Source organism: Phaethon aethereus, assembly GCF_964289735.1.
Source record: "Phaethon aethereus genome assembly, chromosome: Z".
Classification (NCBI taxonomy): domain Eukaryota; kingdom Metazoa; phylum Chordata; class Aves; order Phaethontiformes; family Phaethontidae; genus Phaethon; species Phaethon aethereus.
The window spans coordinates 86352912-86372801 of NC_138577.1; the positions used below are offsets into that span (position 1 = coordinate 86352912).

The 19890-nt window shown below is 40.0% G+C and overlaps 1 protein-coding gene across 1 annotated transcript; it reads right to left on the reverse strand.

The window, feature by feature from the left end:
- Positions 1-4683: 4683 nt before the first annotated feature.
- CETN3 (centrin 3) lies at positions 4684-16272 on the reverse strand (the record flags this gene model as incomplete). Its single annotated transcript, XM_082013346.1, has 5 exons — positions 4684-4727; positions 8943-9134; positions 11747-11861; positions 13611-13782; positions 16196-16272. 5 exons carry the CDS (start codon positions 16270-16272, stop codon positions 4684-4686), a joined length of 600 nt encoding a protein of 199 aa, XP_081869472.1.
- Positions 16273-19890: the final 3618 nt, after the last annotated feature.

Genomic DNA, 19890 nt, shown 5'->3' on the forward strand with positions numbered 1-19890 from the left:
ATATATTCTGAGAGCTATCACTTCTGACTGCTGGTAATTGCCAACACGTTCAGTTTGCTTAGCAACAGTTTTGCAGTAGATGAACCATTTGTGCTATCATAAAGTAAGATACTTGCAGATTCTCTAAATGTTTGTGATGTTTCTACTGATTGTCTGTTGATGTGTGTGACATCTTTGTGGCACTGTCCAAATGGGTTTGTCCAGATTTTCCCTTGGTTGTACCCTAGGGAAGGTAGAAGCGCTCAAAACACTCACCTCTTTTCCCCCGCTGTGGAATCATTTTTCTTTTGTTACTCATTGATGAAAACATTCTCAGCATCCTTACAGACTTACTTCAGCAGCATTATCCCTCTGCAAGTGCAGTACAGAAAATGACTGTGGCAAAAGTTTTGCTAGTGCCAGCCACTGTCTTCTACAAGCTCTGGACCTAATGGAAAAGTCAAAGAAAAATGCAGCTCTCACTTCAGATGCGGTTCTACGTGCAGCAAAGCAAGTTGCAGTCACAGCCTTTACCTGCTTCACAGTGGGAGCCCATTTGACAAAAACAAGTACAGAGTTCCTTACGTGAGCAGTGCGTCCGTCAGATCCGAGCAGGCAAGAATATCCAACTGTATGAGTGGTTATGAGCAACTACAAGCAACCCACAGGGCAGTGGGATTTAGTGCAACTGTCCTTATCCTCTGTTCTTGTGTAACTTGTGATAAAAACCTCTGCTAACAAATTTTTCTAAGCTGTAGGATTTGTCCACACTCAGCTTTGTGCCATGACCACCACACATATCCTCATCCAATGCCAATCTTAAGTTAAATGTCTTCAGAGCCGCAACGACAGTGCAAGTGAAGGTGCACCCATGAGCTACGCTACGAAATTGAGGGCACCCCAGGGGCAGACAGATCAACATGGACCCTGATGCCCTCCCCTTCGGGCTACCGTTCCTCTTGCACAGGCCTGTGGCTCAGCATGGAGCCTGTCCTGCTCCAAGCTCATGGCCAGCTGGGTCTCTTCCCAGTGCCCCTCTGCTCGTGCCTCCCTTCACGCAACACCTCTTTGGCCTCCCCTCCACTGCCAGCCAAGTTGTCATGGTCTTCCTTTCCCTCTTCGCAGAGGTCTAAGGGCATGGTTAAGGAAAGCTCTGCTGCATGTGATAAAGATGGCCATGTCACCAGAACGCTCCAGAGGTATTTTGAACTCAGGCAGAGCCTCCAAATGATGAGGCATATGTAACCTTAACATTGGCATTGTCTGACTGTTGATGACTTAACTGTGCCACGGAAACTTTCCAGTGAATAAACACAAACCAAAAGTGTTTGACGCGACCAACTCGTTATTGAAAAGGTTGTTCTAAAATAAGTCAGCAGAGTAACATTTGGTATACACTGCACTCTGACACGGTATTTTTACTCATTTGGAGATTCTCAACTTCCTCAAAGTTCCATGGGATTAATTAGGGAAGTGATGGACTAGTTGGCACAGTTACACTGTTGTTACTGCAAGCCCTTAAAGAGAAGCACCAGTGGATTTTAGTGCAATGGATTATGACATTCCCTTAGACACCGTTTCTGGACTTCTACCAGACATCACTGCCCTCCACAGCTGAGGAAACAGAGAAGCATTTGCCCCAAGTACCCCAGTATTTTAACACTAACCCACCTTTGCAAGTCTAGAAATAAGGCACACATTCATGATGACTGTTGAACCTTGATACTGTTCTACCAGAGACAAAACTTAAATGCACCACCAAATGACTTTCTTCCTCCTCCAATATCAGACCAAGAAAGAAAAGACAGAAACTGGGAATCTGTAACCTGTGTCACAAAAAGCAAACTACCAAAAAGCACCCGGATAGGTGTGAGCCCCACAAAACATAGAGAGTTGAGCTTATGCATCAATGCTGGGGCCAAGCAGACAGTTTCAAGTTGAGAGCTTAGATCTTACCAAGCTGTAGACTCCAATCAATCACAATTACTCTCAGCCAGCAAATACCAAGAAAAGACAACAGAAATTGCAACACCCCCAGTACACAAAACAGCAAGAAGCTCAACAGTCAGCAGCACAAACCAAGCCTGGGTATGGAATGCAAAATCTCCTGAACAATGAAACACGGAGAAAAAGGAAAGCCAAACATTGAGACAATATCACTAAATACTATGCTGATTGTTTCTTCTTCTTTTCTTCTGTGCCACTCCCGCAGTCTGAGCAACTTACAAGACCTCTCCAGTTCACTGGCCCGTGCTTACAGAGCGTTGCACTGTTCCTGTCTAGCTCACAACAAGTGCTGCCGCATCTGCAAGAATAAAGCAACATTTCTGAGTACATTGCAAAAGCTAGAAATAAGGCCTCAACCCTGAAGAGACAAAACGCATCTTGCTAGATCAATTCCAAACAGAAAATGGCATCTATCAAGAAATACTTACCAGCTCTCTATGGAGGAGCAGAACGGTAACATCCCCATAAAAGCCAGTCGTTCAACAGCCACAGCAGGGTATTAGAAAACTGGCACATTCAAAATAAGGGTATGATTCTCAGGGAAAAGTTTTTTGATGACTACTAAGGGACCTTTTCAGACCTCTATCACTTTCACTGTCTGCAGAAAATAAAATAGTCCTTGAAATAGTTTACATAAGAAATGAAAGGCAAAGCTAGAAATTACTGAGTGGACAATACCCATACTGTTCCTAGAAAATACTTAAGAGCAGTTCATAGACTCAGTCTCAAACACTGAATATCTTCCTCTGAATATCAGCACCCCAAAAAAATCTGCTAAGAGTGTGAAATACTGGTTAGAAGTTGGGTTGGCTTTGTTTTTTTTAATGGGAACTGGTTTTAAAATAAATTTTACATTTTATGTGGGGTTTTTTGCTATTGGATTCTAAAGTACTTTACTTGACTTGTGAGAAGTTTGCTGTATTTATTCCCGTGCAAGATTTTCTCTCTTTTCTCTTTTTCTGCATGGTAGAATTCTTCAATGCTTATTTTTCCCCTTTCCCAACTATTATACTGAAATTAATATGAAAGAAATAAAGTATGTCCATATTACATATAGCAGATTTTTTCCCCATGAACACCAACCTTCAAGTTGCAATCCTGCAAGTATTTCATGCTGTTCACTTTTTGAGCAAGAATCTGCTTATAAAATACACCTCTGATATAGCACAGAGGAAGTTTTACTCAAAGTTTAAGACTGAGACATTAACTAACATTAAGATGACCACAATTTCCTGGCAAAATACCAATTACTCCTTCACTCCCACAAATTTCATATTGATTTTATCCCTACCATTTTTCCCCATTATATTTTCATAATTATTTAAAAAAAAAAAAAAGTCAAAATGAAAGTATCTCAACAGGAACAATGTCCGTTCCAAAGGCTGGACGTCTCCCCACGTGAGAGCGATCCAGCATGGAAATCCCAGCTGATGGCCACATACCCTGCTGGTGTTCTACACGGGGTATCTGCTCATACTTCATCACTTATATGGAGCCACTGCTAGTCATTTTGAATTGCTGTTTCTGTATGAATGGACCAGTACTGATGGCTTAATAGAGCGCAACACGGTATTTCACAGATAGCAATGTTATAACACATACTCAAAAAATGGCAGCAAAAAATCTATTAGCTTTGATGACCTTAACTTCTGTCTCCAATAAATTCCAAGTTCTGATTGTTTGTGGAGGGCAAACCTGTTCATAACCTCAGGATTACTGCCAGTTAAAAAGCAGCTGCTTTTATGAAAATAAAGATGAACACAGGATTAACCAAGATTTAAAGTTACGTTTTTTGATATATAAGGAGAGCAAAATTTAAAAAGAAGAAACTACAATTAATATACAGGAAACCTGGAAGATCAGCCCACAAGAACTCTTCTGGAAGACACCTGGCAAACTGGAAATACATCCAACTACTTCAGAAGTTCACTCCCCGTGATGCTTTTCTTCTAACTAGATACTGCAGAAAGAACATCTACCCATCATAAACAGTCACCATTGTCTCCACAGCTATCAGCGCTGCAGATACTGAAGAAAGAGCTGCTAGCTGACATCTGGATCATTTAAGCACATTTTTGATACAGTTTATCATCATGCATAGTTGCCTGCCCTTTGCTATCACACAGGGGTAAAACAGAAATAAATTGCATCTTTGGGGATGCAAATGCTTGCTCATTTAATGTCACCATTCACCTAGAACAGCGGAAGTACAAGCCTGTAAATGAAAACAATTATTTTCCCCAAAGGATTTTACATTGTAGTTTAATCTGAACTGGACTATAAAACCAAGACTTTCAAGTATCGAAGAACATTTTATTAAAATGGAAGTTTGTCAAACCTTATGTATCAAAACTAAGGCCACAGCTAATGCTAACACAAAGTCAACCTCAAAAGGTTCTTAAAATATGATACAATTTTAAAATCCTATACAAAGCTCTTTTACAAATGAGTACTTGAACATTCTGAAATGCAGCATTACTTACTTGTTCTAAAATGATGTATCAATTATTCTAGTGATAATATCTAATGGTACAAAATACTGAACTATCAGTTCATATAACCTGTCTGTATTTTGGTCCTATAAGGAAAGTAATGTTCTGCATTACTCTAGCTACAGAAATGAATGGAAGTACAAAATATTGTAATGGAAGCTCCTCACGATGCCTCTCTTTTGTGCCGAGTCCACTTCTTCTGATGCTAAATATCTCCAGTCATAATAGCAATGAACTCTTCTTGATTGACTGTAGAAGAAGAGAAAATCGTTAGACAAACATTCATAAACTATAAAAGAAAATAATGCATATATGTATTATACTTTCTACTTAAAGGTCTCCCTGTTAGTATTCATTGTGCCTGATCCATTACTAATCAGGGTTTACAAGTTTGGATTTTTTCCTTATAGGTATTTTGCACTTTTTTTCCTCCCTCCCATGTAAAAGGCAAAGCCAGAATGTAAGCTTAATTATATAGAATACATAAGCCAGAATCTAGCTCACATATAACAAGCTATTATTTCCAATTATGAAAATAAAAACATTCTAAAAGTAAAACAAGATAGCAAAACCACAGAGAATAGTATGTAAAAAGATGGTTATGCAAAACCGTAATACTTTGACTTTTTAAGATTTATGAAAACATGGTAGATAAATTTTATTTAATAAGTGCTTCTCAAGCAACAATGCTGCAACTCCAGTTATCATCAAATTTGATTTTATTCTCTAAAATCATGATTCAGACATTTATGTCCAATCCCCCCCAAACCATAGTATTTCTCTCTCTCACCAATCTTTAACACTTGCCAAACACAAAATTAATTTTAAGATAATTTACTAATGATTCCATAAATTAGCTGGAATTAAAATGGACTTTTGACAAGCTGTGCCACATCTGAACTTTCTTCACTCTTCAGTTATAATTAACAGAAATTTTACACAAATGTTCTTGAAGAAATTAAGTCATAATAATAAATTAATTAGCAGTTATTAATTATTTGGTGCACTTACACCTGAGCTATTGACCTTACTCGTATGTTAGAGCCACTGTAAAAGAGTTAACCAATGAACGTGTTCACTCTGCAACTAATTATTGTAGTGGGGAATGATTAGAATAAGTCAGCAGTATGGAAAAGACCAGGCGCGTATGAAGAATTCTCCCTGACAATTATGTGTCCCAGCCAATGTGCTCAAGCTATTCCTAAAGAGAGCACAGCAAAGAGAGCACTACATTTACAGCTAGAAGAAAATCAAACAAATTCAATTAGGTTAAAGAATAAAAAAATAAACCTGAATCTGCCCTATTGCAACACATTTCAAAAACATAAAACAAGTAGATTTAGTCTAGCTATGCTCTGAAATATCAGTCTATCACATAGCTACATCATGTTCTACTACACATAAACATTATGTTGTCTATATGACTTTAAAAAGCATTTCCACAGATGCATACATTTCATAGCATCAGCACAATAACAGCACAAATACAAACATCCTCCCCAAAATATTCTCTGGTTTAAAATATCTTTGTTAAACAATGCTGCAAAGTGGAAATACAGTATGACAGTGACCAACAAATTTTCAAACGTTCAAACAAACTGCAAAGAGAAGCATAGTTACAATTCCTGGCAACCCAGTTAATCATCCTCAGACTTAAGATCTATTCACAAGTTAAGCACAATGAAACCGGAAGCAATCATAGCCTTTCCTAGGGTCAGATTTCCCTCAATTCCATGGCATAAATGATCATAAAATAACTGTTGCTGAAACCAGGACAAAAACAAACTAGTATCACAGCTTATATGAAAAAAATGTTGACTTGGACTCTGGAGAGTTAAAGGAGCATATTATTTCAGTGGAGTTTTTTTCCCAAATTCTGTGCCAAAATCTGAGACCAAAGACTGGATCATCTTTCCTATACATGCATCCACACAGGATGACAAAAACTGCCCGAGTTGATAGCATGGAGTTTCTGAAAAAGGAAGTAATTCCTAAGACCAGGAATACAAAAATAAGACTATTTACCTTTTTAAGGCAGACAGAAATATGTAAAAAATACTTTCTTCTACAGAAACTTATGTACAGTGCACGAGTACAGCTCAGTGATTTCGCTGGAAACACAAGGGTTCAGGTAGCCTGGGTATCACACAACGGGCCTTATTTCACTATGAGCAAAACAATCTCTCAAATGTAAGAAGGCTGTTAAACTACACATGGTATTATTCCTGTATTTGAAGTACCCATTAAAAATGCTACCAACTAGCAGTTCCAGATTAATTTTTTTGTCAGGAGGAGAAGGAGAACTACATGACAGCAAGATTATGCTACATAACCCAGATGTTTGAAGCTAAATGGAACAGGATTATTTACTTTTTCAGAATGAATTTTAAAAAGCTAGAAAAAACATCAGTTTTCTTTAAAGAACGGAAAACACACAAAACCTTAAGGATAAACAGCACCTTATACAAACATTATGCTGTCAATCTTCCATATTCGATCTAGTGCTTGACTGCTCTGACATCCAAGAGAATGGATGGATGAATGAATAAGAGGAAACCGAGCCACCCACTCTCAGCTGATCAACTTGAATTAAAAAATGTGGCACTGACCTAAAATAGTTATGACTCAGTAACCTTCCTGAAAGGAGCTAATGATCTATATTCAACTTGTAGTGACCAAATAGCCACATGACAAAAAAACATCCTCGATCCATGATTCTGACATCTCAGTTGGCAGCTCCAGGAGCACGACACAGAACAACATGTGCTTGCAGATGACTTCTACTCTCATTCACTTCTATGGCTACACCTTCCAAAAAAAAAAAAGTAAAGCTAGCAATGCAATGTCCTTACAACTCTTCTCTTTAAAAGCAAAACAAGCTCAAAATTAAAGTCTCTACCTAGACTAGCAATCAATCTAATGGATTGAGAAAACAGGCATCATTCCTTGACTGCTATACAGCTACTGAAAACGAAGTAAATAGGTACTTATTGTCTACCAGAATTCACAGCTGCAATCCTGTGTGTCACTGCACACAGCTGCCTGAAAACACAATTTGCAGCTTTCACTGTGCTGGCCTGCTTCAATTATCCTATAGGAAACACTGAGAAAAAACAAAAATCTATTTTCTCAGGATGCAGTTCCAAGAAAATCTAACCAGCAGTGAGATAGTTCAGGGATCTAAGCTGCAAGAAAAGGAATGCTTAAAAACCTACATGAATAGTTTTCTCCTGGCTTAGCTCCCTTAAAATACCTCACCTGTGGCATCAGATACTGCCAGTGCCAGAAAGAGGTGGGAAGACACACCTAGGAGTGTGGAGGAATTTCTTAATTATGCAGCATGGATTTATTAAGGAACCATGGCCTCAGGCCATTGAAAGATTATTAGAAAACAACAGTTCCGAATGGATGGAAATCACACACTTTTCTCAACATTTACTTTACTAGTAACAGTTTCAACATTAATACTTTTCTGGCAGTTGAATCACTGACCTTTCACTATCTTTGTCTTCAGGATCCCTATTTACACCACTACAATGGAACAAAAAGTTTTCATTTCCACACCACAGACCATGTTTAAAGTGTCCTACTCTTCCCCTTGAAAGAAAAGGGGTTGTTTCAATACTTGAGTAATTTTATGCCCAAGCGTAGAACATCATCTATATCAAACAGCACAGAGGGGACGAGTGTCTGTCACAAGGCTGACAACACCACAATTTTTTTTCACTAGTAGTGAGAGTTTTGAGACCAACAGATGTGGTGGTTTACAAGTAGAAAAACAATTGTAACTGGAAAACTCGATGAACTGCTAGTGAAATCTCAAACATGAGTCACCATCCTGAAAGAAAAACTCAGAAGTAGGTTTCGATGACTGTTAAAAATGCAGTGTTTACGTACATAGTCTCAAATGAGCATTCCCTGAATTCAGATATTAAGGTTTCTGGTGTAAACATAAGGGTGTTTTCAAGTTAATTAAAAAAACCCTAAGTTTCAGTGCTTACAAAGATTTAATAAGCATAATATCAAACTGGATTTCTTAATGCATTCTTTACGTGGCTAATAAATCCCTTCTGCCACCCACTCTGTGTGGACTTTGTCAATTGCCCAGAGCTGTTTTTCACACTATGTTCTTCAGCACTTTTTTAAGTTCAGAAGTACGTTTTAAAGACCTATCCAAGATGATCCTGCATAGACTTATTAGGCTAATAGCTTTCAATAGACATTGGTTGAGAAAGAGTTAGTGGTGAATCAAGTTGAGAAATCAACTTGATTTTTACACTCCAAGATGTATTTCCAGGATTAGTAGCTGTCAAACACAACTTCCATTATTTGTAAGCTAAATTAAGTTTGAGCTGAAAGTTATTTAGACGGAAACCACAGAGGACATTTTCACAACAAAATCACGTTTAGAAAGGGGAGAAAATTAAGAGCAGACTATATGGGCTTTTGTTTGCTAACACATACTTTCTCCATCTCCATCCTTATCAAATTCTTCAATCATAGCCCGTAGTTCTTCATCAGACATATTTTCACCCAGTTCTCTAGCAACCCGGCGCAGGTTTCTCAGACTTATTTTACCAGAGTCATCATCATCAAACAATTTGAATGCCTTGAGTATTTCTTCTTGTGGGTCTCTGTCCAATATCCAGTCTGTCACTGTAGGAAGAATACTTAAGTTAAACTAAAAAATTCTGCAGGGTAAACTCAGAATGACTGTAGCAGACTGAGGCAATATGAAAAACATACACTTATGATTTTACCTGTTCTTTCGTTTTTATATGTTTCAATTCAACATGCATATTTGTTTTGCTGTTATCTGACCTCTCTTTCCCCAAGCTGAGCTTCTCTTTGGGATGTACCTGTTGCAGTGGAAAGCTACATAGCGATTTAGATACACTCATGCTTTCAACACACTTTTCAATAGGAATTAAAAGTATACACATGCCTACTCCATTCCAAACTTACCTTTCAGAGAAAACATCAGCTCTGATTGATGAAGACAGCTGATTTTATTTTTTTTTTTAATTTTATGTATTTTGATCAGGGTAGAATTTTGACTGTGACAGAACATTGAAACACTAAGTAATGAAAAACATTCACACGGAACCCCTCTTTTAGATACAAAACCACACTAATAAAAAAACTAAGCCCAGGGGTTATGAAAAGGACACTGCTATGAACTGCAAGATGTTAATTTTGAAAGGATTCATCAGTCTTTATTACTCCTTTTATCACAACCATTTGTCAGTTTCTGTAACAGAAAAGACAAACTTGCCACATAAAATACTTTTCTAGTAATTATTTCAGACGTTCCTGGAACCAGCTGTAAGTATCTTCACATCTTGGTACCTGCTAGTCTTGTATTACAGGGCTTGATATTTGTGACTTTCATCAAGCCATTAAAAACACATCAACCTCGTTTGCGCACAGAGAACCACTTAGTATCTGCTACTGTCTGCAGATGGAATGCCTGCTCTGGCTTATCGAACTTGACAGGCAAAAATTAGATTCAAGCTCATAAAAGCTCACTACAGCAATGAAGTTTATATGTCTATATAAATCCATCAGATTTATACTAAATTTAAATATTTACATTTAAAACAACTACGCTGCATGACAGTATTACATCATTTGAAAAAGTCTACCTTCTGTGGCAAAGAGACAACTGCAATGTTAGCTGAAGAACAATAAAGCACTAGGTCTCTAAATACTATAGGTAACATGATTGTACAAAACATGACAAAATGTAATTGCATCTTTATACATTTCAGATGGGTCACTCCTACATTTAAAACAATAAATAACATTAAATCATGAAAATTGATGGCTCAAGAATTGCTTAGCTATATTCAACAGCTCTTCACAATTAAACCGTCTATAACCTGTTTTCTCTAACTCCCTGATCTTTCTGTTAGAAGTGGTATCATGTTTAATTCTGTGTCAAGGTCATTTGCATCATAGCAGCACCCAAATCCTATTCAAGTTTTGGGACAGGTTCAATTGCCTTCCAAAAATATATTGGGCTTTCTACAGGAATTTTCCTAGCTCTTCACAGCACTTACTGACTGCACATTTTGATAGCCTGGACAGAACCAGGAAACAATGAATAACGACAGGACTGAACATCAGGAATTAAAAACGAATTACACAGTACTTACAGCATATTCAATTGTATGCTATTATAGCATAATGATGTAATTATAATAGTATTACTATTAAATCAATACTCTCACTTTTTTTGTTTATTTTTTTAAATTAAATCAGGACTGATCACATATTTCCCCATAGGCTTTATTTTTGGTTCTTTTCTGACTTATAATTTACTCTAATCTGGAATACAGCTACAAAAATATTATCTGCCATTAACAACACATTTTGTCCAATCCTAACCTGTTAAATCATTAAAATTTGCCACATTTCAATCAATAACTGTTTTGCCAGATTAAGTATACTGTTATTCGTAGCCAAGAACAAATACACATATACTACACTGTTTATTTATTGTTGGTTCCCCCCATCGAAAATTTACAGAACTCCAGTACTTTGAACACACGGACTGGAATAATGAAATAGAGATAAAAAGCCATACATGCAGAAATCCCACACAGCTTATCTTTTTCCTAAATGCAAATTGTATGCAAAAGTATAAATTATGTGTAACAACCAAAAAATGTTCGAAGAAACTTAAACTCTTATCTTTAAAAATTCTGCAGATCACTACCTACTCAAAGTATGTCAAACTGTGCACTACACAATCGTCAGATGAAAGAAACAGCCTAATGAAATTCCACTGTTTTTATCAACCGTTGAAAATCCTTGTAGTACAATATTTAACATATGCTTCAATTTCTCTTATCTCTGTTATATACAAATTCTGTATTCAGTTTAAAGTTTGTTTGTGTATACACTCCTTCCCATGCAATTCAATGCCAAATTGAAGGAAGGAGAATCTTACAGAATCCATAAACAACACCGAAATAGCTACATTTTAAGTTAGAGTTTATTCCTTTGTGTAAGTTTGAAAAAGATTAGGACTGTGTATACTCTATTTCTTTTTATAATGTGGGTATCATTCATCTCTATATATCAAACTGAGTATTCAGAATACAAAGATTTATCTTCCTCTGCTATTGACTTTTATTAAGAAAAACATGAATTCTCCCACTTAATATTACTAGGTAACTGAAAAAGTACACACAGGACTGCTTCCAAATTGTCGTCATTACTGTATGCTAAATTTCTCTAAAGGTACACAATCAAACACATACCAACTTCATTAAAATCTTCAAAGGTGATCTTGCCTGTCGCTTCTCGATCATAATCTTTAAGTATTTTCAGAACATCAGCTTTTTTCACATCAAAACCCAAGGCTCTCATTGCCACCTTTTGGAATAAAATGGAAGTGCAACCATATATAAAGATTAAAACAAGGATTTAACAGATTTCTTTTTATTTTCAGTAATTACCTTCTTTCCCAAGAGAGAAGGTGGAAATCAGTGGTTTAGCAACAATAATAAATAAAATTAATAGAAGAAAAAAAGCTTTGGGTATAAAAATTGCCTAAAACTACTGTTAGGAAATGGAACTTCAATTTACAGTGAAAAAGCTAGACTTGGCTTTTTTAGGGATTTTACACTGGACCGAATGCTTCTTAAGACAAGTAGATTTGCTTTCCTCACTTACAAAAGCATTACAAGTACTGGCCCTTTTTCAAAGATAAAACTGAAAATAACTCTCCAAATTATTCTTCTTCAGTATTCACATTAAGTGTGTACATGTTCATGGGTTTTGAAGTCCTCTTACAAGTGATTTTATGGCTTTTCAGTGAACAACATAAACCAACCTATTTTTTATTTTTCCATTAGGTGAGTAGCACACTAGTCTAGTTTCTCAGTTCAACTGAGATGACAATTTCATTAAACACACTACCTTGACTGCCTCCAAACTGATGAACATACACTAAACCAAAAGTGGAAAACCACAATCCTATTGTATGTATCCATTCAAAAAACTCCTGATGATGATTTTGTAGAGGAGGAGACAGGTCTTTTCTTTATATATTTCTGTTCTTTCATAGTATTATCTTCATGGCCACAGTATTTAATGAGACAGCTAAGAAACAGCTTTGCAAATAATCCTGACAGCTGGGAATTCAAATACTGTAATGGAAAAAGCATATTAACAGTCCCAAAACAGTCCCCAATACTATCCCGCTTACTGTGCCTTCCAGCAAAGATACAATACCTGAGCTCTAAAATAAAGAGAAGGGAATCATTGTATCTAAGACATTTCAGTAACAGCAATTGAAGTAAAAATAAGACTTCTCCCCTACTCCTTTGAGTTACTTGGTAGAGCCAGAATGTGGAGCCAGCAGGTTGGATTAGGTATTCCTTCCCAGAAGAATCTCATCCAATATGTGACAGAAACATTGGCCTCTCCAAAGCCACCTTTTGTTCTTGATGCAGTATAATTAGAATAAAAAATCACAGAAGATTTAAAAAGACTTTACTAACTTCATGTACTACTTCTAGAGACTTCCAGACTGGAGGACTCACTAGGAAGGACTGCCATCCTAACCTCCATTTGCCGACAACTATCAACAGAAGAAGCCTTCATTAGGAAGGCAACGACTGAGCCTCCCACATGCACAGCAAATAGCATACCTCATCCCTACAATCCATAGGCTCCTGGTTGGAAAATGCAGGTGGGTAAGCTCTGGCTTGTAGTCAACAGTTTTACAAGTTTGATTTACATCTTTTACCTAAGCATCCGAAACCTGTGGATTTTCACAACACCAAGCTTTAGATTCTACAGGCCCTTTAAAAAGAACAAAACAGCTTTTCCAGAGCTTTTACCACTGAGTCATCTGTCCAAACTAAACCCTGGAGGAGCATTCAGACCAGTGTTATGCAGGATGCTACAGCAATTTTGTTACTGTGTCACGTATATCATGTGGGAAGAAAAGCTCATTCTTACCAATGCAGTATTTCCTTTTATTTTTTTTTAGTATCCTCACTCCTTCAGCCCAGCAAGATATCATGCATTTTTTAAAGATACAGCCAACATCTTAAAAAACTCACTAAGATACTGATATTCTGTGCCATAAAATTGTTTAAACAAAACAAGTCTTACCTTTAATTCATGATAATTTATTGCTCTGTCTTTGTCTGTATCAAACAACTCAAAGGCATCTTTAATTTCTTGCTTCTGTTCCTCAGTCAGTTCTCTTCTTTTCTTCTTTTTAGTTTTGTCGACTGCAAGTTCATTCCTATGTAAGAAGAAAGAAATTAAGTGTATTTGATTTCTACTGGGAAGATACCACTATAGTGAACCTTTTCCACCAATAAAAAACTCACCCTAACGGCACCTTTCCTGTTCAATCTTTTCCCAGCTTGTCCTCCCAGTTTAAAATAACACTTGAACTAAACAATTCATTTGTGAAAGCCAAATGACATCTCCACTCCTCCATTCAAAATAAAATCAGCACAGGCTTTTTGGTTAATCAATAACAACAACAAAAAAAGAGGGTAGAAAAACTACCAGTTAAAAAGAATACTTGAGGTTATAAACTAGACTAGCAGTTGAAACAACACAACTCCTGAAAACACTTTATTTCTAAACTGTAGAAGAAGAATTTCTAAAAAGAAAGAATTTTGAGACAGACAGGCTGCCGGAAGCTTAGCTACACCAGACAATTGGGTTGTCTGGCTATTCAAGTGAGAGTTAGGTGCCACAAATCAGCTTTGTTGCCAGTTACAGTTCTTACATAAATGGCATGTATGGATTTTTTAAAAATCCTTTAAATCACACACACACACTGCTCTAAAGACTTTTTGCTCTGGTTTAGGTACATACAAAAGAGACAAGCTCCCCAAATCAGCAAATCTTGCTCAAAAACAGCCCTCTTTTCCTTGGCTAGCCTAGAAGATTAAATTTTCAGATAAAAGACAGAAAATACATGATTCACATACGGGGAGCAACTGTTGAAAAAAAACTGAAAAGAATGGCACTGATAAAAGATACTTTGGACCAAGCTAATAGAGGGTAAATTTTGCTGTAACTGTGTTTTATTCACATCAGAGACTGACTGCTGTATCCAGAATAATTGCTTGGAAGACATACATTTCAAAGAAAGAACTCAAAAAAAAAAAAAAGTACATTTGCGGTAACAGGTGATATCAACTGAGATTGTTGGAGCACTCAAGGTACACTCTTGGATGAAGCGGGCATGCATGAAGCTTAGCAGCATGCTGCTGCTATGATGAGCACGGCTAATTGCAGTGGTAAATCCCTCCCCTTCTGTGATCATGAGGCCACACCAGAGGTACTGCGTCCAGCTGTGGATGCCCCAGTACAAGAGAGTTGTACAGAAAACGGACAAGGTCTAAGGCAGACTACCATGCCTGGTGGCTACAGCACATGGTGCATGAGAACCTGACGGAGCTGCCTTTTTTTACACCAGGGTGAGTGGGGCAGAGGGACTAGATGGGCAAGGACTAAGGAGAGGGGATGTAAGTGTCTTCACTATCTCCAGGGTTATTACACAGAAGACAGGAGCACAGTGAAAGGACAAGAGACAACAACTTCAAGATGCAAAGAGGAGAAACTGCAGCTGGATCTAAAGGGAAATATTTTCCCAGTGTGAGTGTTTACATGCTGGGACAGTTGCACTGGGAAACTGAAGAGTCTCCATCGTCAGAATTCGGAACCCAACTGGAAAAGGTGCTCAGCAACCTCATGCAGTTTTGAGCGAGATCTGCTCTGAGCAGAAAGCTGAACTAGATGACTTCCAGAAGTCCTTTCTAGCCCAAATTATTGTATCAATTTAGGTTATGCTCTCTCAAGAAAAGGCTTTTTACACTCATTTTGTGTGCTGTGTCACCTACTGCAAAATGCATAAAAATTAAGGATCAGTGAACAGAAAACTGCTTTTCAAGGATTTATTTATTTTCCAAATCTCCTGTAATGAGCTGGTTTTTCTTCTTTGTTATGGCTTTGCTAATTTTAATAAGAACCAAAGACTAAACACATTGCTGGAATTTAAGCTTTCAACAACCACTGAAGCTACACTAGTAAAAATTCCAAATATAGACAAGAAAAGTGCAGGCTGCACAAGCTGGACCTGCTTCACACCACAATAGCCTCAAAGCATGAGAAGTCCTTAGCAGACCAACTGGGACAACATGATTTCACACAGGCTTTGGACGACTACAGCTTTTGGAAGGACTAAAATAACTGAGCTGGCTGCATGATTAGGACTGGAAGACTAGCTCAGATCCAGAGAGCCCACATTTTGTGAGCCGCGATGATGAAATCCGTTTAGAAGTCTGAAAGCAGATTAACGTTGATCTAGTTACTGAAGTGTTTATTTAATGCTTAGCATAAAAGAATTTTTTTAAAAGACACAGCAGTACTTAAATGCAAGTAGTTTTACTGCCTCTTCTTCTACAACCACTTTTACTATATGAAACATGACATTCTCAGGACTTAAAAATTAAGGATCACATATGCCATAATAAGCATATTAATGGTGTCTGAAGACAAGGACTTGCCAAGTATGGAATTTACAAGCCCAGCCCCTTTATACAACAGTTACTGAACCTGAATTTAAAAAAACAACACAGCAGCCTAACTTACCGCCTACTAAAAGGCTCTTTGAAGGTGTATTACTTTAGACAACGCAGAAGCGAACCCCCCAAAGACGCGACGGGCCCTACCCTCCCTCGGTCAACAGATGGCTGTCGGGCCCGATCCGCGCCGGCCGCCCACCACCCCCTCCCAAGGGATCAGACATAAGCGTCTGGAGTCTGCGGATGACCTTCACCGGCGCACGGCAGCGCCCAAGGCCCGCCGCTTTCCGCCAAGGCCTCTCCAGACGTTACGGTGCCCGGCGGCCCACCGAGGCCCTGAGGGCCGCCTCCCGCCCGCGCTTCGGGGGCCGAAAGGAGACAACCGCCCAGCTCATACCGACCTCAAGGCCAAGCTCATGCTGCCACCTGCCGCCGCCCGCGAGCCGGGCCGCGGCTGGCCGCGCCGCGCCGCACAGCACCGTACCGGGCTGGGTCGGGCCGGACCGCACCAGACCGGACCGGACAACGCCGCCCGCCCCTCCACACGGCCCCGCCGCGCTCCCTTCCCCTTGGAAACGCGGCCCGAAACCGGCGCCTGCCAACCCGCGCCCTCCTTGCCACGCCCCCGCCGTCTGATTGGGAACTGGCGGAGATCGTCCTGCCCCCGGGCGCTGAGCGCTCGCTTATTCGCTGAAGGACTGCCACTCAAGTGGGAGGGGGAGTTTCTCTTGGCTCGTCCCTGAGAAGGGGCGGGGTTTTCGGTGTGGGGTAGTGTTGCCGAGAATGCTGCGCGGTGGCGGCGAGAGGGGGTTGTGGGGGTGAGGGTACTGGTGCCGTTCGTCCCTTGGTAGGGCTGGTGGGCTCCTGGCGGCGTCTCGGAGTGGGTGTGCTGCCTCGGCTCTCCTCTCTCTAGCCTAGGTGTGCTAGGGCTCTGTCAGAAAGCTCCCCGCGTCCCCAGGCCCTGCCTGTTCCCTCCGCCCCTGCGTCGGACGGCGCCATTTTGAGTACGAAAGTACGGCGGGTCGAGGAGCCGACCGGAGCCGGGGACCGGGCATTGCCGGCACGGGGGCAAGCTGTCGGCATGCCTGGCTGTTGGCATTGCTTTGGGGAAGTGGCCTGTTCTTTGCCAACTGAGAATTGACACTTGCGCACGTTCAAGGTGGGATCTGGGAACTCCTCAAAAGAACTCGGAAACGTTAGGGGAGATGAGATTTATAAGCATGTTCTTGCATTTTGTATGTACGCACGGATATGATACAGAGTATATGGAAACATTTTTATCAAGCCTTTCTGATAGCGTACAGACTGTCATCCTAAAAATATTGGGAGAAAGCAATCCCTATTATGTGAAGACCTTAATAAAGTAGTTCCAGTTCTCTTTGCCATTAATACTCTGTGCTTTGCAAACCAGTGAATGAGCCAACATTACATACTCTGTCTGTGTGGGAGATGCTTATTTTGCTGTTAAGAGAACACCAACTTGGAAAAAAGTGCTGCCTGAACACTCCGGTCAGTGATACAACAGCTGTCCCTTGTGCCTTGCTATTCAGGGTACCCTGAGCAGAGAGGGCTGTTTTATAACTAGTGCTGAAACAGCAGAGTCCAGTGTTACTAGCTGAATCATATGGGTGTTCAAATCTTTCACAATATTGTGCTAAGCAGTCCGGCTAGATTCACTGAAAAGACTCAGGCAGTGGAAAACGCTTTCAGGCATTTTAAGTCCTGCTGGCTTCAGGACTGACTTACATGTCTTGAAGGTGTTTCACATGTGCAGATACCTAGTTTTCCAGTAAGCAACCAGTAGCAAGTTGACCCTAACTACATGCTGTTGGCTCTGAAGAGCTGGAATGAATAGGCGTGCTCAAGACACATTTTTCCTGAACAAAGTCGAGCAGAGAGGAGACTTACTTGGCCGTCTATTCATATTATCTCTGGTCCACAAATCAAGTAGGCAGAGGCACTGTAGCATGTTTGTAATTGACTTCTGCTAACAGATTGTAGCTTTGTAACTAAAAGCATAAATTACTGGCAGGTTTGACCCTCAAACTGTGCTGTAGGGAGATTTGTTATTAGAGGTTTTTCATTTCATTTCTTGTTGGTTGGATAGGTCTACAGTTAGATGCATTCATCTGAGCAATGGTATGTTTGCTCTCAAATCTTTTTTTTCCCCAGTTTGAAGCAGGGAGTCGAGTACAGGTCTTGAATATGGGTCTCAGAACTCGGTGCTAGTAGCTCTGCAGTCAGGCCATGCTGATCACACTGAGACGGTAGGTACTATGTGGTAAACAAGCAAGCAAATACACCCACAAATTAATTAATTTCTTTGTGCTTCATACACGTTTACATGGCCAGAGGGGAAAGCAGAGCATTAACCAAGTGTTGAGAACACTCACCTGGAGCATGGGGGAGGTAGGGTCAGGGTCCTGAGTGCACCACCAGCCCCGAATTGCTCTGCCTCACCTGGGCCCCTCAACCACAAGCCCCCTGCATGTTGGTCCTGGAGCTCAGCCCAGGGGCCCTTGGTCCTTGCCTGAGCTGCGTTGGGAGATGGACCTGTCCTCATGCTGTGTGCTGCTGTTGCTGGACTTCATAGCCTGGCCTTGAGTCATCACCTTGCAGTTGTCTGGCAATTACTGGGCTGCTGACAGGTCCGGTTACCATCACCACCCCCGCGCTCTGTAGGGAGGTCGCTGCGCCTGCCTGTGTTGCAGTTGCCTTTGGTTTCCAGGTTGTCCTCCCTCAGGATGCAACCCTATCCTTGCTACTCCCTGGCATGTAGACTCAAATACCTGATACTGAATGACCCTCTGGGTATGCTTCTGGGAACTGGAGATCCACGTTCGGGTCTCTATTTCTGCTTAGCAGATGAGCTAGAAAATTGTCTTCTTACCTACAAGGCCCATGAGCTTCCCATGAATTTAAGGAGAAGAGATGCATGGGTGACTAAGCACTTTCTTCTAGCCTTTAGTTACTTAACATGCATGCAGCTGTCCTCTTGCATGTTTCCTGCCAGCTAGTAGGAAGCTTGTTGGCTGTGTGAATCCTGCTTCTAGCTGCTTCAGCTACTTCACTGAACAAGTAAGAACAAATCCTCCTTCAGCGGTTTCAGGTGGTAGTGGTAGGACTCTTCACTCTTCTGCTGGTCCACCATGGTGTTCCCCAAAGGGAGCACACAGCCAGGTCTGCTGTAACCTCCTCCCATGCCTGTACTGGTTTGGTTACCAGTGAAGGTGGGCTTGAAAAGGGCCATTAGGGGCTGCAAAATCCAGAGGAAGAAATACGCCTCTATGTGATCTGCCTCTGAATTGGATTATTCCCAGCCAGTCTCATTTGCAAGTGTAGGATAGGAGAGTGTGTTAGCATTTACAACCCTTACTGTTTGTAGGGATGTAATTATTCTTTGCACTTAACTGTAAGCTCTTCAGAACGTCTGCAAGTAGGCAGCATTCCCAGTGCAACTGGTGCTGTTCTTCATGGGATGCTATGGCAAAAGCTCTTGCACTGGAAAACGAAATGCCACGGTGCGTAAATTTAGTAAAGCTGGCAGCAGTGCTTATATTGCACATAAAATGGAGATGCCAGGAATTAAAAACTGAAAAGACAAGCTCAAATTATAATAGCTAAAAATAAATACTTGATTTTGTGTATGGTAGATGTGACTTGCAAACCCTTAACATTTTCAAAGATGGCTAAAATTACCTCTTATGAGTAGACTGGATAAATTAGAGTGTCACTAGCATGTTCCTCACACCTATGTATTGCCAACTTAGTAAGCAAAATAATTATTTATTTGTGGTGTACACTTGAAAGCTTTATTATTAGTGTTTAATTAATTTGCAAAC